The sequence below is a fragment of the Oncorhynchus gorbuscha genome, linkage group LG25, assembly GCF_021184085.1.
Source record: "Oncorhynchus gorbuscha isolate QuinsamMale2020 ecotype Even-year linkage group LG25, OgorEven_v1.0, whole genome shotgun sequence".
NCBI classification, from domain to species: domain Eukaryota; kingdom Metazoa; phylum Chordata; class Actinopteri; order Salmoniformes; family Salmonidae; genus Oncorhynchus; species Oncorhynchus gorbuscha.
Window position 1 is genome coordinate 28,075,416 of NC_060197.1, and position 25,181 is coordinate 28,100,596.

Here is a 25,181-nt window from a genome sequence, read left to right on the forward strand (position 1 = left end):
TGACGTCCACATCACTAAGGACTTAGCATGGCCCACACACACCAGCACAGTCGTGAAGAGGGCACAGCAGCACCTATTCCTCCTCAGGAGGCTAAAACGATTTGGCATGGACCCTCAGATCGTCAGACATTTCTACAGCTGCACCATCGAGAGCACCTTGACTGGCTGCATCACCGATTGGTATGGGAAATGCAACGCCCCCGACCCCAAAGCACTACAGAAAGTGGTATATCCCAGTACATCCCTGGGGCCGAGCTGCCTGCCATCCAGGACCTCTATATTAGGCGGTGTCAGGGGAAGGCCCGAAAGCCATAGACTGTTCACTCTGCTACTGTCTGGCAAATGGTACGGAAGCATTGGCTCTCGGACCAACAGGCTCTGAGACATTTTTTACCCCAATGCCATAAGACTGCTAAATGCCAGAAGACTGTGAAATAGTCAATTAATAGTTACCCGAACTATCTATCCTGATTCCTATCTTGCACTGGCCCTACGCACACTCACTAGACTATATATACACACTGTATACACACTCACTCACACAAAAACTACATTGATACTCCCACACAAAACCCATACACTTACGTGGATGTCGATTAAGGCAAACCCCCCCCGCACCTCTCTGGTTAAATGCAGAAGACACATTTCAGTTGAAGGCCTTCAGTTGTACAACTGACTAGGTATCCCCGTTTCCCTTTCATACGCCAGAGAACGACGGGCTCACTGTAATGGCTGGATTGGAATAAATGGAACGGAGTCAAACGTGGTTTCCTTATGTTTGATGTGTTTGATACTGTTCCATTTATTCCATTCCTGCCTTTACAATGAGCCCGTCCTCCTATAGCTCCCCCCACCAGCCTCCACTGACATACGCAAACCCCCCCGCACCTCTCTGGTTAAATGCAGAAGACACATTTCAGTTGAAGGCATTCAGTTGTACAACTGACTAGGTACGCAGGGACGGGACTGTAATGGTTTGGATTGGAATAAATGGAACGGAGTCAAACATTCCTGCCTTTACAATGAGCCCGTCCTCCTATAGCTCCCCCCACCAGCCTCCACTGACACACGCACACACATATACATAGCACACGCATACCGACACAACACAAACATTTGCGGCTGCTATTCTTTATTTTACACTCTTTTTTACACTTATTATCTATCCTGATTCCTAGTCACTTTACCCTGCATTCATGTACATACTGTATCTACCTCAAACACCTCGTACCTCTGCACATTGATCTGATACTGGTACTCCCTGTATATACAGTAGCTCCATTCTTGTGTATTATATTTTATTCCTCGTGTTACTATTTTTTCTGTGTATTATAATTTTTAAACTCTGCATTGTTGGGAAGGCCTCGTAAGCAATCATTTCATGCTAAAGTCTACACCAGTTGTATTTGGCACATGTGACAAATACAATTTGATTTGACACTAACTTCTGACATCTACCCCATTGTTATTGTGTGAGCAATGCTATCAATGCATGATTAGCACAAATGTAGAGTTCTTCTGCTTTCCAGTGCCATTTTGAGAGTATATATTGGACTGCTGGAAGGAGAATAAATAAAAATGACAGGAGCACTTTCGAGGCTCTGAAAATGAGGCTGAGGAACGTTAGCGGTTGAAGGTTTATGTAATAATTCTTTAGTATCGATTAAATAGCAGTAATTAACTGTTAGTCTTGTTTCTCAGCTCTGTCATCTCTTTTTGAGAGTCTGGAATGTTCCTTAGTGTTGTGTGTTACTGAAGACTATCTTAAAGTGCTACCATGACCACATTGCTGATTTTACTGACTGCGCTGGGAAGGGATAAAAGTTGATGTCATCTCTGCTGTCTTCAGACATGGTGTGTGCTTCCAAATTAAACCTTTTTGTAACGGCGTTCGTCTGTTGAAAGAGGAGCGGACCAAAATGCGGCGTGGTGGTTACTCATGTTCTTTAATGAAAAATGAACGATACATGAAATAACTAAATAAATATACAAAACAACAAACGGAACGTGAAAACCTATACAGCCTGTCTGGTGCTAACTAACACAAAGACAGGAACAATCACCCACAAACACACAGTGAAACCCAGGCTACCTAAATATAGTTCCCAATCAGAGACAACGAGAATCACCTGACTCTGATTGAGAACCGCCTCAGGCAGCCAAGCCTATGCTATACACCCCTACTCAGCCACAATCCCCAATGCCTACAAAAACCCCAATACGACAACACAATAAACCCATGTCACACCCTGGCCTGAAAAAATAATTAAAGAAAACACAAAATACTAAGACCAAGGCGTGACACTTTTCTTTCTGCCTTTACACCATTGTCTGATTTCATCTCTGATTCTATACTTCACACCTGAATAAGAAAATTCCCACCACTAGTTGTACAGTATACTAACTAGCCTAAACTCTGTAGTCTTTCAATTTCACTATTACTTCACCTCAGTGTGGATTCCAGGTTAAGCTTGTATAAAGGCATCTGGTTTCTTCCCTGGTCCTTTATAGGTAACACTACCCTTTATAAGGGTTTATAAGTAAGGGTCATAGGTAGTTTCTAACAATGAAAGACATACATCACAATCTTATACAACACAGGAAAATTACAGATTAAACAATTGACAATACTTTTTTTGGCAGATGAGAGACAAAACAAAGTAATGTAGCCTCTTGAACAAATAATCCTCTTTCTCTTAGAAAGTTACAATAATTTTTTACTTATTTAAAGGGACAATCTGCAGTTGAAACAATAACAAAGGGTCCCCACCACTGTTTAGGTAAAAAGCTGAGGGATGATACTGGAGATATGTGACCATTCTCAATTCCATAGACAGAGCTAGTATGGATGCAAGGACTGACCATTCATGATATCAAAACTATAGTTTTAACCACGTTTTGAGTCGATTCATTTGTTTATTAATATTGGAGTAAAACGGTGGGTCTTCTGCGCTCATTCACTTCACTTCAGTTTGACCTTTTTCCTGAGCTCTGTTCTCCACGATAACATTTGATTTCAAACACCTCTTCATCTTCTTTAACATTTACACAATGGTGTGAGCCTATCTTCAGTGTGCAAGGCAATGGCAATCAATGTCGCAACAAACATACCACACAGGTGGGCATAATTATAAATTCACAGTCAGTATTGGCTCAATCAAGAGGTCCCGGTAGAGGAAGCAGTGGGGGAAACATGACAATCAAATAAAGATAGACACACAATACAAATACATTATGATGTTATTACCTGAATTTTTGCCCTATTTATAACCAACTACAAAAACTAAGAAAAATAACATTCCTCATTGAGGCCTGCTGGGGAAAGAGTGGCCAAGCGATCTATCCAATACGTCTCTCTTTGGAGAAGAAATGTATCCGTATCTCTTCCCCTACGTGGCGTCTTCACCAATTCAATTCCCATATAATGTAAGGCAAGTGTGTGTGTGTTTTGTGTGCAGGTATGTTCTTACACAGCATATTTTTGTGAAACGTGTATGCAAGTGAACGCTAACCATCCTTTTCTTTTCTGGCCATCTCCTTGTTCTCTCAGAACATCTCCCTCTCTGTCAGTGACTCTGTGGTGGGGTGTAGTTACAGACACAGGTGTACTGGGCTAAACAGGTACCAGGTACAGGTATCTGGCTCAGATTGGATGGACTGCCCAGCTGGAGGTTGTGGTGGGTAATTTCTGCACTACCAAATGAGGAGAAACAAACTTCACACTCCAGTCAGAGTTATACTTAAACTACATCTTTAATAATAATAAGAGCTTTGCATTAGCAATGACTTTCAATGATGCGCCATTTCTAATGAACCATTGAAAGTGACAACACAAAAGTACAGAGATCTTTTATAGCCAAGATACACCCCTCTCAACCTACATGACGAACCACAGATCTTAGGAACAGTTCAAAAAGGAACTTTATAATTAAGAAAGGAGTATCCCTTAGCCAGATAACATTCGCTATAAATGATCGTTCAGTTTGGTCCCTAAAACGAGGTTCTAATCTCGTTCCTGGTACTTCATAGCACAGAACCATTACCTCATCCAATGGCATAACTCAATTGTCAACTCTAGATACACCCATCTCAAGTTAAACCCCTTCTTGACCCCTCTCCTGGACAAACTCACCGAGGGGAGTGAGCCTCTATGTCATACACTATCCCAGGATAAGTGCAACACCAGAGAGGATGTACAATGGTTCCAGACACTGCCATACACCTCCCCGCCAATGCCAAAGGAGGGAGTGACTTGCGCACAGACATTGTGGAGACAAGTAATTGGTTCCCCCTTAATCATGCCATCCCTTCAAAAGGTTTAACAGATACATTCACATATGAAGACAATGTTCCATCCTGTCCTCTTCCCTTTCTGATATTCTGCATACCTTAATTCATTCATCCAGGTGACAGGATACAGGGGTTTAGTGTCCTGACCTGACAAGAGGTTGTGTTCTTACCCTGACATTGATCCCGCCATCAACAACCTGGCATCTCACTCTCCAGCTGCTTCCACCACAGGCCCAGTGACATCTGAGAAATGAGTTTTTCTCACTTAAAATTGTAATTACTCTTTATTTCTACATTGGAAATGGATAGGTCTTTCAGAAGCATGCCTACCTTAAGCTTGAGACACATTTCATCCAGCTTCCCGGTAATACTGCATTCCATACATACAGTACATGCCGTTTGATTTGCACCCTGATCTGAAATTCCGGTTTTGGCATGACAACGAACACAACAAGAGAGTTGGCTAAACACACAAACCAATCTAGTAGCATGCTAGTCTACCACTGAGTCAAATAGTAAACACTCTTTTTTTCCATCACAGCAACAACTGTTCTGTAATACCCAATTGGTAAGTGTGAAGTACAAAGAGGCCCACATACCAGGTCTCTCTTATAAAAGAGGTCTTCTGACCTCAATGGGAATTTTGCTGGATAAATAAAGGTTAAATACTTGAAAGAACATTGATATATATAATGCTGCTCCATTGTGAATAGAATGACCTCTATTATAATTTCTCTCCCTCTGTGATTCCTTGTTACATCAGAATTCGAACCCTTACCTTTGACCCCGGCCACTCCTCTTCCAGTGCCGGGGGTCAGTACAGACCTGTACTGTGGTTGCAGTCCTGGGGGTCAGTGCTGCTGTCTGTCTCCTGGCTGCCCTGATGGTGGCCTACGGGAGGTACCACTCCTCCAGAGTCAGGGTGCATGCTGACCAAATGACTACCGATGGAATCAAATGACTACCGATGGAAACTGGGAGCCTATTATGGCCCTGAGAGTTTATAGCCAGAGCTTCACCTTTGCAGGGGAAGAAAACAAACAAAATATATATTGTTGTTATGTTTCTGTTATTTTGTATTATTTTTGAAAGATTTATCAACAGCTTTGCCAGTTTGTGCTTTGGCAGTGAGATTACAGTACAATACTGAATACAGTGTTACATAAAAATACATCATAAATACAGGCAGTAAAGTAGTAGAGATTCTCTCTCCTGCCTATTCTTCAATCCCTCCATCCCCCAGGCAACCTCATCACCAGCTGACTGACAGAGTGGTGCTGGATCCCATAACAGGAGAGCAGGCATGAGTCTTCCAGCTTGGGACTGTGTCCTGTCTTCTGTCCTGCGTCCTGTTTTGTGTGTTTTTGTGTTTGAATGGTGTAAACTCCCAAATTTTACTAGTAAAAATATATATTTTAACTGTATGTGTGGTGGCCTGGGATCCTTAGCATCTGTTTTTGACAATTCTTCAGCCAATGTATTTTTCAGTTGCAGTACTGTTGTGGTCTTCTGTATTGATCACGTCAATATCAATTTTATCTTTGTTCTGCTCTCATTTGACTTGTCACCATAGTCAGTGATACTCACTGGTATTCCCCTGAGCTCCCAAGTCATTTTTCCAGTCCATCTGCATTTCCATCCTGCAAAATAATTAGAGCAAAGCCATGGGGTTATTGGTTGGACACTCCGCTCCTCATTCACTCAGCCTATTGAGTCCACTGGTCCCACACTGAACTACCCTACACCGTGACCGCTTTCTCCCCTCTCTCTCCAGATGAAATCGTGCGACTAGTGAGGTCTGGCCTCTAGACAACCTGCCCGCTTGACCCCATCCCCTCCTCCCTTCTCCAGACCATCTTTGGAGATGTAAATGCGATGCAGGAGAGCGGAAACTGATTTACAACGGTTGTGTTTAATAACCATAAACCACCGTCAACAGAACAATTACAATAAATGGGTCAAACAAAACCCCGGTAAATACCAGCACAAGCACCACAACAAACAATTACGGACAAGGACATGGAAGGAAACAGAGGGTTAAATACACAACATGTAATTGATGGAATTGGAACCAGGTGCGATGGAAGACAAGACAAAACCAATGGAAAATGAAAAGTGGATCGGCGATGGCTAGAAGGTCGGTGACGTCGACCGCCGAACTCCGCCCGAACAAGGAGAGGGACCAACTAGAGAGGGAGCAACAAGTGAGGAACAGGAGACCTTCTCCCATTCTTCACTTCCCTCATCAACTCATACCTTGACCACTGGCTGCATCCCGTCTGACTTCAAACTGGCCCGAGTCGCTCCCGTCCTCAAGAAACCAACACGACTCATCTGACGTCAAAAACTATAGACCTGTATCCCTTCTTTCATTTCTTTCCAAAACACTTGAGCGTGCTGTCTGATCAACTCTCTCGTTATCTTTCTCAGAACTATCTTTTTGACCCTAAACAGTCAGGATTCAAGACGGGTCACTCAAACCGAGACTCTGCTCTTCTGAGCCTAAGCTTACTCTCTCTCCTCTGTTCTCATCCTTATAGATCTACTGTATCCACTTGGATATGACTAAAGAGTTAATCAGGGTGATTTTTCCACAAATACACAGATATTTTCCAAGATCTAATCCATGTTTGTAAACTTCCTATTAAAATATATTGTAGTGAGATACATGTATTTTTTCGGGATATGAATACGTAGTGTGTCCACTTCACCGTCAGACCATTTTATGACAATGTTGTTTTTAAGCCCGGTGTTTCTAGCCCCTTGATATTATTGTAGGATCTGATTGTAATAGCTAACATTTCTATGGCCATAATAAATAAATATGCAGATGGACAACCTTGTTTACATCCTCCTGATAGGTTAATACGTTCTGAGAAGTGGACATTATTATTAGAGTTATTTTTTATATATATTTTTAGGGGGTAGATCAGCTTTAATATTGCAGATAGATTGTAGCTACCATCAATGTAATTGTCTGCATAATTTCCAATCCCCCATATATTTTTGGGATAAATATATATATATATATATACAGTACCAGTCAAAAGTTTGGACACACCTACTCATTCCAGGGTTTGTCTTTATTTTTACTATTTTCTACATTGTAGAACAATAGTGAATACACAAACTATGAAATAACACATATGGAATCATGTATTAACCAAAAAAAGTGTTAAACAAATGTTATATTTGAGATTCTTCAAAGTAACCACCCATTGCCTTTATGACAGCTTTGCACGCTCTTGAACAGTACCAAAATAAATTATCTAATGACTTTGCCTCTTCGCAGCAAAATCTGCAGAGCTGGGAAGGTTGTATCCCCCATACTGTTGAAGTCAGAAGTTTACATACACCTTAGCCAAATACATTTAAACTCAGTTTTCACAATTCCTGACACTTAATCCTAGTTAAAATGTCCTGTCTTAGGTCAGTTAGGATCACCACTTTATTTTAAGAATGTAAAATGTCAGAATAATAGTAGAGAGAATGATTGATTTCAGCTTTTATTTCTTTCATCACATTCCCAGTGGGTCAGAAGTTTACATACACTCAATTAGTATTTGGTAGCATTGCCTTTAAATTGTTTAACTTGGGACAAACATTTTGGGTAGCCTTCCACAAGCTTCCCACAATAAGTTGGGTACATTTTGGCCCATTCCTTCTGACAGAGCTGGTGTAACTGAGTCAGGTTTGTAGGATCCTTGCTCGCACACGCTTTTTCAGTTCTGCCCACAAATGTTCTATAGGATTGTGGTCAGGGCTTTGTGATGGCCACTCCAATACCTTTACTTTCTTGTCCTTAAGCCATTTTACCACAACTTTGGAAGTATGCTTTGGGTCATTGTCCATTTGGAAGACCCATTTGCGACCAAGCTTTAACTTCCTGACTGATGTCTTGAGAGGTTGCTTCAATATATCTACGTAATTTTCAGAAGTGCACCAGTCCCTCTTGCAGCAAAGCACCCCCACAACATGATGCTGTCACCCCCGTGCTTCACGGTTGGGATGGTGTTCTTCGGCTTGCAAGCATCCCCCTTTTTCCTCCAAACATAACGATGGTCATTATGGTCAAACAGTTCTATTTTTGTTTTATCAGACCAGAGGACTTGTTTTTGAAAGAAAAACACATTTTTGTCCATTAAAATAACATCACATTGATCAGAAATGCAGTTAAGGCATTGTTAATGTTGTAAATGACTATTATAGCTGGAAACGGCAGATTTTTCATGGAATATCTACATAGGCGTACAGAGGCCCATTATCAGCAACCATCACTCCTGTGTTCCAATGGCACGTTGTGTTAGCTAATTGACGTTTATAATTTTATAAGGCTAATTGATCATTAGAAAACCCTTTTGCAATTATGTTAGCACAGCTGAAAACTGTTTTTCGGATTGAAGAAGAAATAAAACTAGCCTTCTTTTAGAGTAGTTCAGTATCTGGAGCATCAGCATTTATGGGTTCGATTACAGGCTCAAAATGGCCAGAACCAAAGGACTTTCTTCTGAAACTCATCAGTCTATTCTTGTTCTGAGAAATGAAGGCTATTCCATGTGAGAAATTGCCAAGAAACTGAATATTTCATTCAAGCTGTGTGCAACTGTCTTCACAGAACAGAGCAAACTGTCTCTAACCAGAATAGAAAGAGGAGTGGGAGGCCCCTGTGCACAACGGAGCAAGAGGACAAGTACATTGGTGTCTAGTTTGAGAAGCAGACACCTCACAAGTCCTCAACTGGCAGCTTCAGTCCTTCTGTAGCTCAGTTGGTAGAGCATGGCGCTTGTAACACCAGGGTAGTGGGTTCGATTCCCGGGACCACCCATACGTAGAATGTATGCACACATGACTGTAAGTCGCTTTGGATAAAAGCGTCTGCTAAATGGCATATATATTATTATTATTATTATTATTAAATAGTACCCGCAAAACACCAGTCTCAACATCAACAGTGAAGAGGCGACTCCGGGATGCTGGCAGAGTTCTAGGCAGAGTTTCAAAGAAAAAGACATATCTCAGACTGGCCATACATTTTGGGCGTCAGGCATTTCGGTATTGCCTCTCCTCTTTCGTGGAAATGCAGTGAGGAAATGAAACTTAGAGTTGCGTTACCAAAGAGGAGGAGGCGATTCAAGATGGGTAACTTGGCCCAAAATATGTCCCCACCAGGCGAGGAGTTATGCGTGGTGGTCAATGAGAGTGTCGAATTTGGCCAACATCAAAAAATGATGTATTCTTTGCAACATTAAGCTAATTTGATCGAATATAAGTTTCGTGATGGTTAGGTTGTTACGGATGTTCTGATATAAGCATACACACATGGCATACCGGGAACTTTGAAAAAAAAAAGATTTAATATTCGAGTTGTGCCTGTTTGTCACACGATATATGCCTTCTCATTGGCTAGAATGGCCCCGCGTGATCTCGCCTCCTCTCTCTAATGAAGCGAATCCTAATCCAACTGTTAGACCTGACCATCTCGTCATTATATACATATCTCTGGCATAACTTTAGTATGACATAGTTCTGTTGGTTGGTCTGGTCAATATTTGTCAAAGGTAAGTGTAATTATGGAGCGATTGGTGAATCTTCAGGTAAATGTATTATTGGGAAACCCTGAATATCCAGTGACATTGTTTGTATTTGTACCTGCAGCCTAAATATGTATCTTACTTTTTGATATTGGATGTATCCAATTTATAGCGATGGTTTACGACTCTGGGTCTGTGTTTGATACTTGACTGGCTTGGAAACTGATCATAGAAGTATTGTACATTGCCAATGAGCGCTTGAAACACAATTCGCAATGAAAACCTTGCGATTTTAAGGTCGCTGGCATTTCATTTCCTTTTAGGCAAAAACGATGCAAATAACTTATGACAGTGCTCATAGGAAAATGCTATTTCCTGATGAAGTGCAAAATGAAGACTGCTTCGAATGTGGCATAAAGTAGTCTTTCCATTTAGAAGTAAATAATTATATTCCATTCGATAGAAGAAAAAAAACGCAAACGTTATGAAATCTATTTAAAAAAATCTTGCCTAGGCCTACTCAAAAGAAAATTAATTCGCCTGTGACCCACCCGAAACAACATAAGGCATATAGATGCAAGCTTTATTGCTCATATATCTCACTGTGTTTACATAACTGAAAGATAAAAACAACATCTAAAGTGTCTAGGAGGCACAAAGTGGTTCCTATCATGTAAAAATAGCTTTTCAGAAGTTTGGTTTACATCCGTGACTTTCTGTGTTGTAGCTTTGAAGATAAAATAATGGCTTTATTATCCCCGTGGGGACATTTGGGTTGCGGCACGGAACATACATAAAAGCACAATCAAGCATAGACAAGGACATATACTGACACTAAATACAGATAGAAAAGGTGCAATTAATGCGAGACCAATGATTATTCTGTACACTTTATACACTGTACACGCAGTCAACCATAATGTCACCTGTAGGCCAGTCTGCCTTATTGCCTGTCTCTATTTCTGATTCTTTTTGTACCCTATAACGTCGCCCCGAGGGGAGGAGTAGGTTATTAGTAGGCTAGCGTTACATTCACAGAATAATACGATTATTGTGAATAGTAAGATTAATATAATAGTTCGATTTAGTCGTTTACATCCTTTGCAAGAATAACGATTTCACTAATAATCCTGTTTACATGGACACGTCTGAAATCAGGCTACCTGATGGGACTTTGATAAATTGATAAATGCAGAAAATCGCAATTCAAAACAAACGTTCTACCACAGCGACTATGTCATTTTTGGATTTAAAGTGTATATGTGAAAACGTTTTCTAACAGGCATACTTACATTTTTCCGAACTCACTTCACTCGCGCAAAAGAAAGAAGGAAATTTACCAGCAACCGTAAAAATGCCTATTCGACTCCTCCAAACACTCACGTCCCAAGGCACTAACCTTACTGCAATACACAGACCGGAAATCTACAAAAAAATAAACAACTGAATACATTGAAGGTGACAAGACGAGGTATTTTTTCAGTTGCATGTATCTTTTTTTGCAGACTTTTTTTGGAAGTGCATACTGGCCGTGACCGCAGTAAATGACAATAGTTGCCTATCGAAACCATATTTACTAGCGGGGTGGGGGTAGCGCAGTGAAATGCTAGCTGTTCCCATTGAGCCAATTACTATCCATTTAAAAGCGATATATATATACCACAGCGACGATGTAATTTATATATACACACACACACACACACACACACACACACACACACACACACACACACACACACACACACACACACACACACACACACACACACACACACACACACACACACACACACACACACACACACACACACACACACACACACACTGCCTAGTGAAAGTCTGCACAGGTTTCACATTATGCCTTAAAATAAACGAAGTACAACCTACAAAACAACCTACACATTTTCAAAGTGAAAGAAAAATTATAGAAACTTAATGAATTAATTGTAAAAAAAAAAATTTTAAAAATGAAGATGTGTTCATTGCTTATGTCTTCACACCCCAGAGTTCCTGACCTTGAGTGGGGCGTTGGGGATAGTGGCGGTCATGCTGGTAAGAAGAGGCAGAGAAGAAGAGGCAGAGAGCAATCAGGAGAGAAAGGTAAACAAAGGAGAACAGGATGACGTTAGAGTGCCTATAGAAAGTCTACACCCACTTTGCATTTCTTCATATTTGAACGTTACAAAGTACTTCATTTAGGTAACAGTTCACCCCCCCCCCCCTGAGTCAATACATGTTAGAAACACCTTCGGCAGCGATTACAGCTGTGAGTTTTCTTGGTTAAGTCTCATAAGAGCATTGCACATCTGTATTGTGCAATATTTGCCCATTATTCTTTTTAACATTCTACAAGCTCTGTCATGGTGTTGGAGAACATGGCTAGACAAGATTTTCAAGCAGATTTGTCAAAACTGTAACTTGGCCATTCGGGAACATTCACTGACTACTTTATAAAGCAACTCCAGTGTGGATCTGTCTGCTGAAAGGTGAATTCCTCCTCCAGTATCTGGTGGAAAGCAGACTGAAGCAGGTTTTCCTCTAGGGTTTTGCATGTACTTTGCTCAATCCCGTTTCTTTTCATCCTGAAAAACACGCCGTCTTTGCCGATGTCAAGCATACCAGTGCCATTGTGCAGCCACCACCATGTTTGAAAATAAGGAGGACATTACTTAGTGATGTGTTGTGTTGGATTTGCCTCAAACATAGCGCTTTGCATTTAGGCAAAAAGTGTAGTTCCTTTGCCATGTTTTTTTTGCAGTATTACTTTAGTGCCTTGTTGCATACATATGTTATGGAATATTTATATTTTGTATATTTTTTTTCTTCTTTTCACTCCTTAATTTAGGCCATTATTGTGGAGTTACTGCAATGTTGTTGATCCATCCTCAGTTTTCTTCGATCACAGCCATTGAACAATGTAGCAGTTTTAAAATCACAAATGGCCTCTTGTTGACATCCCTAAGCAGTTTCCTTCCTTTCCTGCAGCTCAGTTCAGAAGGACGACTGCATCTTTTATGTGTCTGGGTGGTTTAATACATCATCCACAGCATAATTATTAACTTGACCGTGCTTAAATATATATTAAATGTCTGATTTGTGTTGGGGAATAATCATAATTAGTTGGTAACATAGGTAAGATGTTTTATATTCATCATATGTTTGTAAGTTACTTCTCATCAGAATGTGTTTGTATAATACTGTGGCGGGGTTGCAGTGTCTGTTCTATGTCAAGACTAAGTTACTTGGGTAGGAGAGAGGGGAGAGGTTGATGTGAGGATTTGTTTATGGTTCTGAGTTTGAAAAAATAACATAGTTTAGGAGACAAAGCTGAACGATAAATTATGCCGATGCTGTCTGGCTATGTGTGTCTTTGCTATAAAGGATCTCAGTTGCAATGTGTAAGGGACTCTCAGAGAATTCATTTATAGTTTCCTCCAGACGTGATGCTTGGCATTCAAGCCAAAGAGTTCAATCTTGTTTTCATCAGACCAGAGAATCTTGTTTCTCATGGTCTGAGAGTCATTTAGGTGCCTTTTGGGAAAACTCCAAGCGGGCTGTCATGTACCTTTTTTTACTGAGGAGTGGCTTCCTGATTGGCCTGATTGGTGGAGTGCTGCAGAGATGGTTGTCCTTCTGGAAGGTTCTATCTCCACAGAGGAGCTCTGTCACAGTGACCATCGGGTTATTGGGCACTTCCCTGACCAAGGCCCTTCTCCTCCGATTGCTCAGTTTGGCCAGGCGGCCAGCTCTAGGAAGAGTCTTGGTGGTTCCAAACTGATGGAGGCCACTGTGTTCTTGGGGACCTTCAATGCTGCAGAAATTTTTGGTACCCTTCCCCAGACCTGTGCTTCAACACAATCCAATCTCGGAGCTCTACGGACAATTCCTTCAACCTTATGGCTTGGTTTTTGTTTTTGTTCTGACATGCACTGTCAACTGTGGGACCTTGTATTGATAAGTGTGTGCCTTTCTAAATCTATTGAAATTACCATAGGTGGACTCCAATCAAGTTGTGGAAACATCTCAAGGATGATCAATCGAGTCTCTTAGCAAAGGGTCTAAGAGGTATTTCAGTTTTTATTTGTAATATATTTGAAAAAAATATATACAAACCTGTTTTCGCTTTGTCGTTATGGGGTATTGTGTGTAGATGTATTCCATCCATTTTAGAATAAGGCTGTAATGTTTAAAAAAATAAAGTGGAAAAATGGAAGGGATCTGAATACTTTCCAATGTTTTGGCAATAGTGGCAACCACCAAGAAACCATGCCAATAGAGCACCTACTGCATTTATTTAGACGTGATCAGTTTATCCGGCTCCGCAGCAGACGGAGAACAGTGACGGCAGTAGCTTAGTTCCGTCATGAGGAAATCCCTTTTTTTCATTTCAATCCCCAGCTCTCTCCCCGCTTCGCACATTTTGTTTGTGTATGCTGCCACCTGCTGTGCAGTAGTGTGTGGAATATCAGAAGTTCACTCAGGCCCCCCTTCCAGCATTGGGGAACATGCCCCCTCTGCCGACTCCTCGCTCCCCCCACAGTTTGGGAACCACTGTGGTATACAAGATATACAAAAATCAAAAGGAATGGGGAAAGGAAAAAACATAGTACCCCAAACTAACCCTACACACACACACACACACACACACACACACACACACACACACACACACACACACACACACACACACACACACACACACACACACACACACACACACACACACACACACACATATGTATATATATATCAAAAATGAAGTTTTTGCTGTAATTGAGGTATTTTGCGTAGATTGAGGGGGATATTTAGAATATATATACACACACACACACACACACACAGTGGGGGAGAACAAGTATTTGATACACTGTCGATTTTGCAGGTTTTCCTACTTACAAAGGATGTAGAGGTCTGTCATTTTTTTATCATAGGTACACTTCAACTGTGAGAGACGGAATCTAAAACAAAAATCCAGAAAATCACATTGTATGATTTTTAAGTACTGCAGCAGGGATTTTGGCCCACTCCTCCATACAGTGTGTGTGTATATATATATCACTATTTCAAAAATCTATATTAATGAAAACACCACCGCATTCCACTACTTTGACCATAACTGATCCTAAACCAGGCCGACGGTCTGGGAGGTCGGGACTCTTTTGTTCAACACACCTTGTAACTCTTCTCCAGTAAGACCTTGTACACCCAAGTACTTCTCTGCAGCTGCCACCACAATACCTATCTTCTGTGACTTACGCTCCATTCCTGTGGTACAGTTGATAACCATGGCAATGAATGCTATGATGCCAACCTTACTGAAGCACAAATTCGTATCACTCTGTATTGGCCTAGGCCAACTACTCACCCTTGAACCATCATCCTCTGTCTTCACTGCCTCCTCATACAACACCTGTTCTACTTTGACCCTGACAACCTCAACCTGTCTCTCTCGCACGGGATACTTTTGATCCACAGCAACATGGGCACCCCCACAATTGACACACACTGTTTTTTCCCACCAATACTACACATTATTTTGTTCCATGCCCTGCTGCACACTTCTCACATCTTGGAATCTCCCTCCTACAAGCTGCTGCAACATGACCATAAGCTTGGCATCTGAAACGGCTTAATGGGTTCGGAATAAAATCTCTCAAGGGATAACTGACATATCCTAACATGACTTTGTCAGGTAAAGACTCTGCTTCAAAACTCAAAAGGGCAGACAGTGTATTCTTAGTTTCACCACACTCGCAACCGGGCTGGCGTCACATACATTGGGAATCTTCCATTTCAATTCCTCCACCTCGACACTTAACGCCACCTCAGTAATCACTCCTTTCAAAGGCATTCTGCTCCGGAGAGAAAATGAAGTCGCAGGTATTGTTCCGAGGCGCGTGACGCGAAGTACCCAGTTTCTTTTCTACACAGCCTGAGTCTACATATGGGACAGCCAAAAGGCATGGGTCGACTTTCTCCAAAAATGTCACTCCCACTGGTCCAGAATCATCCTTTGCATGACCATCGGGGCGAGGCTCGGACTCCGAGATCTTCATCGTCACTCTCGTCTGGTTCAATTTATGAGACATTAGAGACAGCTAGAGTACTGTTTGTGCTTGGCGCCATTATTCCTCAACACATATCTTCACTCGGCTCTTCTCCTTCTTCCTTACAGTCCATTACCACATCTGTCCGTTCACAACGCTCATGCCACACCTGCATCCACGGTATTGCTTACAAAACGCACACTGATGGCCCTTCTCCAATACCCAACTTCTGTTCCTTAACCCAATTTATTAGTCTGGCTATCTCTGGCCTCTCGATGCTCGCAAAATGTGGGCTACTCTGCCCCCTTCATTCGCTACACTTCCCTGTGTCTCCTGTCATCCTATGAAAAGATCATGGCTAGAAGGGATCCAGCTTTTGCCAAATTAACATCAGATTTGACTTTTCGTAGCAGGTTAGGAGAATTAACATAGCAGGTTAGGAGAATTAACATAGCAGGTTAGGAGAATTAACATAGCAGGTTAGGAGAATTAACATAGCAGGTTAGGAGAATTAACATAGCAGGTTAGGAGAATTAACATAGCAAGTTAGGAGAATTAACATAGCAGGAATTTAGCAGGTTAGGAGAATTAACATAGCAGGTTAGGAGAATTAACATAGCAGGTTAGGAGAATTAACATAGCAGGTTAGGAGAATTAACATAGCAGGTTAGGAGAATTAACATAGCAGGTTAGGAGAATTAACATAGCAGGTTAGGAGAATTAACATAGCAGGTTAGGAGAATTAACATAGCAGGTTAGGAGAATTAACATAGCAGGTTAGGAGAATTAACATAGCAGGTTAGGAGAATTAACATAGTAGGTAACATAGCAGGTTAGGAGAATTAACATAGCAGGTTAGGAGAATTAACATAGCAGGTTAGGAGAATTAACATAGCAGGTTAGGAGAATTAACATAGCAGGTAACATAGCAGGTTAGGAGAATTAACATAGCAGGTTAGGAGAATTAACATAGCAGGATAGGATAATTAACATAGCAGGTTAGGAGAATTAACATAGCAGGTTAGGAGAATTAACATAGCAGGTTAGGAGAATTAGGTTAAGGTTAGGGTTAGCGAAAATGCAATTTTTAAAAACTTTTGACGTTAATTTGACAAAAGCTGGATCCGTTCTAGCCATGATCCTGTAACACATATCTGTGCAATGTTCAAATCAAATGTTATTTGTCACATACCCATGGTTAGCAGATGTTAATGCGAGTGTAGCGAAATGCTTGTGCTTCTAGTTCCGGCCATGCAGTAATATCTAACAAGTAATCTAACCTAACAATTTCACAACAACTGCCTTATACACACAAGTGTAAAGGAATGAATAAGAATATGTACATAAAAATACATGAATGAGCGATGGCCAAACGGTATAGGCAAGATGCAGTAGATGGTATAGAGTACAGTATAAACATATGAGATGAGTAATGTAGGGTATGTAAACATTATATCAAATTTTTCCATTATTAAAGTGGCTAGAGATGAGTCCGTATGTTGGCAGCAGCCACTCAATGTTAGTGATGGCTGTTTAACAGTCTGATGGCCTTGAGAAAGAATCTGTTTTTTAGTCTCTCGGTCCCCGCTTTGATGCACCTGTACTGACCTCTCCTTCTGGATGATAGCGGGGTGAACAGGCAGTGGCTCGGGTGGTTGTTGTCCTTGATGATCTTTATGGCCTTCCTGTGACATCGGGTGGTGTAGGTGTCCTGGAGGGCAGGTAGTTTGCCCCCAGTGATACGTTGTGCAGACCTCGCTACCTTCTGGAGAGCCTTACGGTTGTGTGCAGAGCAGTTGCCGTACCAGGCGGTGATACAGCCCGACAGGATGCTCTCGATTGTGCATCTGAAAAAGTTTGAGTGTTTTTGGTGACAAACCAAATTTCTTCAGCCTCCTGATGTTGAAGAGGCGCTGCTGCGCCTTCTTCACCACGCTGTCTGTGTGGTTGGACCATTTCAGTTTGTCCGTGATGTGTACGCCAAGGAACTTAAAACTTTCCACCTTTTCCACTACTGTCCCGTCGATGTGGATAGGGGGCTGCTCCCTCTGCTGTTTCCTGAAGTCCACGATCATCTCCTTTGTTTTGTTGACATTGAGTGTGAGGTTGTTTACCTGACACCACACTCCGAGGGCCCCTCACCCTCCTCCCTGTAGGCTGTCTCGTCGTTGTTGGTAATCAAGCCTACCACTGTAGTGTCGTCTGCAAACTTGATGATTGAGTTGGAGGCTTGCATGGCCACGCAGTCATGGGTGAACAGGGAGTACAGGAGAGGGTTGAGAATGCACTCTTGGAGGGAATAATTACATTCTTACTGTAGGTGATTCCTCTGAAAAGTTATTGTGGTCAACAGACAGGGAAAAATGAATATACCAAAAACAATAGTGTTTCAAACACACCTACAGTGCTTGGACCTGTAATGGCCCCTGCAAGTTTTAATTTAATTTCCTTATTCTGTAAATAATCTGTGCAAGGGGCCTCCCAAGTGGCGTAGCGCAGTGTTGCGGCGTCACTACAGGCTGGGGTTCTATCCCAGTCCCATAGGGCGGAGCACAATTGGTCCAGCATCGTCCAGTTTAGAGGAGGGTTTGGCCGGGGGGCTTTACTTGGCTCATCGAGCTCTAGCAGCTTCTTGTGGCGGGCCGGGCGCCTGCAAGCTGACCTCAGTCATCAGTTGAACTGAGTTTCGTCTGACACATTGGTTCAGCTGGCTTCTGGGGAAAGCAGGCGGGTGATAAGAAGTGCGGCTTGGCGGGTCATGTTTTAGAGGACGCATGACTCGACCGTCGACTCTCCCGAGCCCTTTGGGGAGTTGCAGTGATGAGACAAGTAGTAATCCCGAAATTGGGGAGAAAAAATACACCTTTATTTTATTTTATTTTTTTATGTGCAAGACCATGCCATGTCTTGGCATGTTTTTATTTGTTTATATTTTGGGAGGAAGCAGCCTTGAGATTTTGAATTTAAACCCACATTAAACATAATTCCACTGAAACTATGATTTGAGAATATTGAAGTTGATATTTCACTACGTGGGCCTTTAATAATGAGGTTGGTATACTGATGGAACCTACAGATGACAGGTTATAGTTGTAAGGTATGTTAGGTGATTTAAATTGGAGTCTGATCTGCTGGTAATCTGGATTTTGCATGCCTTTCTTGTCTCCCTTCACAGATTAGGCAGACTGTCTCTGCGGACCCATGGGAGATTAACCGCAGCTCTATAAAACTGGGGAGGTGCCTGGGCGAAGGTTTCTTTGGAGTGGTCTATGAAGGGCTCTATAACAACACTTCAGTTGCAGTGAAGACCCTTAGAACTGGTAAACACCTGGGACAAGTTTTTCCAAAAATCTGCATAAGAATGATCTAGATTCTATAATTATCCTCTATTTCTCAATCCAGGATCCGATCAATCAGATATTTTTGCCAGATTTTCGGGAAAAGGATGGGATGGGATCCTTCTGATCCAGATACCACAATATCATGTTTCTACTTCTACACTGTCATAGAGAAACAGAGATGAGTAAACTACATAAAAACCCAACATTTAAAGACCCCCTTCAGCTATTTTTGGACTTTTCTCATTGAAAAACAATATCACAAGTATAAATACAGTGATGTACACACACTTGAGGGTAAAAAAATTATGTTTGGAGAATTATTATTATTATTTTTAGACACAACTGCCAAATTCAAGGAGTTGGTCTGATTGGTCCACTGTTGTGTCATCGACATCCCTCCCTCCTTCCAGGAACAGAGGCGTGCTTGAGGCGACACTACAGACCCGAGTTTGATCCCGGGATCGGGAGTCCCATAGGGCGACGCACAATTGGCCCAGCGTCTTCCGGGTTAGTTGAGGGTTTGGCCGGGGGGCCTTTACAATTAGGCCATCATTGTAAATAAGAATTTGCTCTTAACTGACTTGCCTAGTTGAATTTAAAAAACGATTCTAAGATTTAATACAATCTGATTGCCAAAATACGATTAGAAAAGTTTTTAAAAACCGAGCCCAGGTATCTTTGCTATCTGACTTGTGGACGGGTAAAGCTTGCATGTCAAAATATCAATCCCTAGTTAGTACAATTGTTATTTTGCTAATATTTATCAGTAATACTCTCTAATTCTACTGTACATTAAGGTGGCATGGCTATATTGCATTTTGTTTGTATTTGCAGACATGCAGCTGTACACAGATTTTGCCATCGCTTAGGCAATGTTAATTTGCTATCCGAGTGACGCAAACATTAGTCAATGTGGGGCCCCTGCATAATCCGGCCATGATTACCACAATTTTGAGATAGCTGGTTAGCCTAATGTAACACCTACAGCAGTGATTCCCAAATATTTTCACTCAGGCCTGCTCCCCCTCCCTCTCGAGTGCCAGGCTGCCCTTCATTACGCACACCTGTCACCATCATAACGCTCATCAGCGCTCATTGGACTCACCTGGACTCCTTCCCTTTGTTGATTGCCCCCTCTATAACGGTCTGCTTCCCCGTTTGTTTCCTGTGTCTGCATTAATGTATGTGTTCATGTCCACACGCTGTCCTATTCCATGTCCGTCGATATTAAATGTGCACTCCCTGTACCTGCTTCTCGTCTCTACCAGCGTCGACCCTTACACAGTCCCCCCTCTTCATCACCGGGAAACATCCCCCGCGTGCTATGTCTATTTCTATGGATACAAGCACTGTCCATGATGACAAAAAACTGGCCACACCCCTCTTGTTGGCAGAGAAAAGGTTTAAAGCAGGTTTAAACCTTATTTCCTGCAATTCTATATATTTTCCCATGTCTTATGTGTGTTCATGTGATATCTGAGTGACTCAAACATTACAACAAAGTCAATGGGCTAAAAATGGTGAGCTGTCATGGGCTAGTTGATCTGGACATTTCTGACAAGTTATAAATGGCTCTCTAAGGTCTGCAATGACTGACGAGAGGAAAACTGCTGATGCACTACTAATTTCAAAATTGCACCTTGTGTTTTCTACTATTACAGCTTTCAATCGTAAGTTGAATGCCCGAGTTCCTTAAAAAAAAATCTACAAAATAAATAAACAACCTTCTTTCCCTCATTTCCTCTCATAGGCACCATGGACCCTCGGGACTTCCTAAAAGAGGCCCAGATCATGAAGACTATGGAGCATCCTAACCTCATCCAGCTCTTGGCTGTCTGCACTGAAGAACCCATCTACATCATCACTGAGCTAATGAAGAACGGCAGTCTGCTGGATTACCTGAGTAAGAGTACACTGTCGTATATGAACCAGCCAAGCCCTGCAGGACACGCCCAGGAGTTTTTCCTAATTATATGACATATTATCCCATTAGAAAAATCTAAGGGTTGTAGTCTATAACTTTCTATCAAATCAAATTTCATTTGCCGAATACAACAGGTGTAAACCTTACCGTTAATTGCTGACTTATTAGTCCTCAGCCAACAATGCAGTTCAAGGAATAGAGTTAAGAAAATATTTACTAAATAAAGTAAAACATTTAATAAAAAGTAACACGATAAAATAACGATGCTATATTTTATTTAACAAGGCAAGTCAGTTAAGAACAAATTATTATTTACAATGACGGCCTACTCCGGCCAAACCCAGACGGCGCTGGGCCAATTGTGCGCTGCCCTATGGGACTCCCAATCACGGCCGGATGTGATACAGCCTGGATTCGAACCAGGTACTATAGTGACGCCTCTTGCACTGAGACGCAGTGCCTTAGACCGCTGCACCACTCGGGAGCCCAGGGGGTACCGGTACCGCGTCAATGTGCGGGGGTACAGGTTAGTTGAGGTAATTTGTACATGTAGGTAGGGGTAAAGTGACTATGCATAGATAATAAACAGCGAGTAGCAGCAGTGTAAAAACAAAGAACAAAGGGGGAGGGGCAATGTAAATAGTCCGGGTGGCCGTTTGATTAATTGTTCAGCAGTCTTATGGTTTGGGAGTAGAAGCTGTTAAGGAACCTTTTGGATGTAGACTTGGCACTCCGGTACCGCTTGCCGTGCGGTAGCAGAGAGAACTGGGCGACTGGAGTCTTTGACAATTTTATGGACCTTCCTCTGACACCGCCTGGTATAGAGGTCCTGGATGCTATGTTATAGTGATCAGGTCACATGGCCAGTAAAACTCCTGCTGTTACTTTAAACCTCTCTCAAATATGGTACACAAACAATAGGACATTTTCAAGTGTAGAACTTTTCAAACATTTTTATGTACCAACAGTTAAAATATGAGCTTTCATACTTCCACTGGTTCCTTTCCAATTTTGAATGTGAAAATTCTACCCATCATGTCATTTTATCATATCATCATTGTGCCCTGTTCCCTGTTCCCTGTTCCACAGAGGTCAGGGTTGGAAGGCTACGTTTAAATGACCAGATTGAGATGGCAGCCCAAGTGGCTTCTGGGATGGCTTATCTGGAGATGAAGAAATACATCCACAGGGACCTGGCAGCCAGGAATGTGCTGGTTGGCGAGAACAACGTCTACAAGGTGGCTGACTTTGGCCTTGCCAGGGTCTTACAAGCCCCACAAATGCCTTGGAATCAGACCAACCTGTATTATATACCTGTAGGGAAAGCGATATTCCCTTTGAGATGGACGGCTCCTGAGGCCATCGCCAACGAGAAGTTCACCATCAAGTGTGACGTGTGGTCCTTCGGAATCTTGCTGTATGAGATCATGACCTTTGGGCAGATGCCCTATCCAAGTAAGACTTTCATATTTACGATTTCAACTCCACATCTCTAGTCAAGAGTATACACTGGGTATACCAAACATTAGGAACACCTTCCTAATATTGAGTTTAACCTGTCTCCTCCCGTTCATCTATTGTAAAAACAATTTGTTGCTAAATCCAGAGAATTTACAGGCCATGTAAAACAAACTGTTGGTCACTAAATCTGTCTAGAAGGACCACGTGAAAATGGTTGGCTGGTATGCCCTCACACATCTGAGCGGTCGGCAGTGAATGCTCTCACTGTAACAGTTTCTTCTGGTGAAAGAGAGGCGGACCAAAATGCAGGGTGGTGGTTATTCATGTTTTTAATAAAGACGACTATACATGAACAGACTAAAGAAAACAAGAAAAGTGAAAACCTAAACAGTCCTATCTGGTGCAAACACAGAGACAGGAACAATCACCCACAAAACCCAACACAAAACAGGCTACCTAAATATGGTTCCCAATCAGAGACAATGACTAACACCTGCCTCTGATTGAGAACCATATCAGGCCAAACATAGAAATAGACAAACCAGACACACAACATAGAATGCCCACCCAGCTCACGTCCTGACCAACACTAAAACAAGGAAAACACTTACGAACGATGGACAGAACGTGACACTCACCCGCTATGTACTTGTAACGGATTGGTTTGGTTCTGCCCACCACAGTGCTGTCCGGTCAGAACATGATGTTGAGGCCCATACTGAACACAGACACTGCTGTTTCCATTTGAAGATGTTACGTGATCGTGGAAATCCGAATGACTTGGAATCTCATTGTTGTGGTTCTATAAGACAAAGAGATGAACGCATGTAAGCAGTATTAGTTCACGGTTATAACTATGCAATGTACATGTATGTACATGAACATGTCTAATAAAGGGCTGTAAACACAGCATCAATATAAACATAAACTTAAACATTCACCTCTTGGAGAGAGCGAGAGAAACCAATTACTTGGATTGACAAAGGGTCAATATTTAGAGCACCCTCTCTCTCCAGCCTTGTGTGAGAATTTGCCAGGCTGAGACCTTATGAGATCTGCCCTGGCGCCACAGGTTGGTAAATTACTCTGTGCATGAGCAAGCTCCAAGAACTCTCTGGGATGCCTCTAGAAGCTCACGCATGGCAGCTCAATAAAACCCCTTAATATGGTAAGCCATCCCAGAAGCCACTTGGGTTGCCATCTCAATCTGGTCATATAAGCGTAGCCTTCTATGGAAAATGCTGTGGGAGCGTATGCATGTGAAAGACTATGTTTACCAATACAACAAGTAAACCACTTCTGCAAAAGTACTTGTGCAACCAATGCAATAACACTTCTGGCAGTACGGTATAATACCTCATACAGTAAACAAAAGGCAAAGCAGTATTGGCAACTCTAAACATTAAAGAATAGGAACAGCCATAAATTGGCTGTTCTGGCTATTATTACACTGCATGTAAAAACCCCAATAAACCCCCCATGCAACTTACATTTCGATACGCGCACAACATTCAGACATTCGTGGTACTGTCGACAAAAGTCATCCGAAACATGCGTGTTCTCCCTTCAGACCACAAAAAACTCTGACCTGAATGAGCGGGTGCAGTTTCTATCTACTCTTTTTACGCTGCCCTACATTCCCCAGGTTTGATTGTTTTACTGTCTGAGATCAGTTGCATTACACTGTAACTAGTTCATCTTGTTGTTTCAGAAATGGACAACTCCCAGGTGAAACAGAGGGTTGCCGATGGGTACAGGATGCCTTGCCCTGTTGACCACTACTGTTCCCAAGACATGTACAATATCATGTTGGACTGCTGGAAGGAGAATAAAAATGACAGGCCCACTTTCGAGGCTCTGCAAATGAGTCTGAGGAACGTTAGAGGTTGAAGATTTATGTAATCACTCTTGAGTATCGATTAAATAGCAGTAATTAAATGTTAGTCTTGTTTCTCAGTTCTGTCATCTCTTTTTGAGAGTCTGGAATGTTCCTTAGTGTTGTGTGTTACTGAAGACTATCTTAAAGTGCTACCAAATCACTGCTGATTTTACTGACTGCACTGGGAAGGGATAAAAGTTGATGTCATCTCTGCTGTCTTCAGACATGGTGTGTGCTTCCAAATTAAACCTTTTCTTTCTGCCTTTACACCATTGTCCAATTGCATCATTTCATCTTTGATTCTACACATAAGAATAAGACAATTCCCAACACTAGTAGTACAGTATACTAACTAGCCTAGAATCTGGCCACACTGAATATCTCTCAATTTCACTATTACTCCACCTCAGCGTAGATTCCAGATTATGCTTGGAACAAAATGTCAAAGTAGTAAATAATCAGGTTATCTTCCCTGGTCCTTTATAGGTAACACTACCCTTTATAAGGGTTTATAAGTAAGGGTCATAGTTTATAACAATGAAAGGTGTCAATCCTAACCTTATACAACACAGGACCATTACAGATTAAAAACAGTCTTGATAATAGTTTTTTTGACAGATGATAGAAAACAAAGTCATGTAGCCTCTTGGGTTCTGATGGGCGACCACAGTTGAAATAAGCACATGCTGCATTTATAAGTTATATTCT

General features: G+C 41.8%; 1 protein-coding gene and 1 long non-coding RNA gene across 2 annotated transcripts; one reads left to right on the forward strand and one right to left on the reverse strand.

Moving 5' to 3' along the window:
• Window positions 1–2,185: 2,185 nt before the first annotated feature.
• On the reverse strand, window positions 2,186–11,211 carry LOC124014293. Its single transcript, XR_006835000.1, has 3 exons — window positions 11,114–11,211; window positions 5,878–5,930; window positions 2,186–5,309 (listed from the first exon to the last, which is right to left on the reverse strand). It is a non-coding gene; the product is annotated as an uncharacterized LOC124014293 (long non-coding RNA).
• Window positions 9,697–24,740, forward strand: LOC124014292 (tyrosine-protein kinase SRK2-like). The gene is made up of 6 exons (XM_046329119.1): window positions 9,697–9,848; window positions 11,827–11,921; window positions 19,044–19,188; window positions 20,960–21,112; window positions 22,223–22,588; window positions 24,306–24,740. Exons 2-6 carry the CDS (start codon window positions 11,868–11,870, stop codon window positions 24,482–24,484), a joined length of 897 nt encoding a protein of 298 aa, XP_046185075.1. The 5' UTR covers window positions 9,697–9,848; window positions 11,827–11,867; the 3' UTR covers window positions 24,485–24,740.
• Window positions 24,741–25,181: the final 441 nt, after the last annotated feature.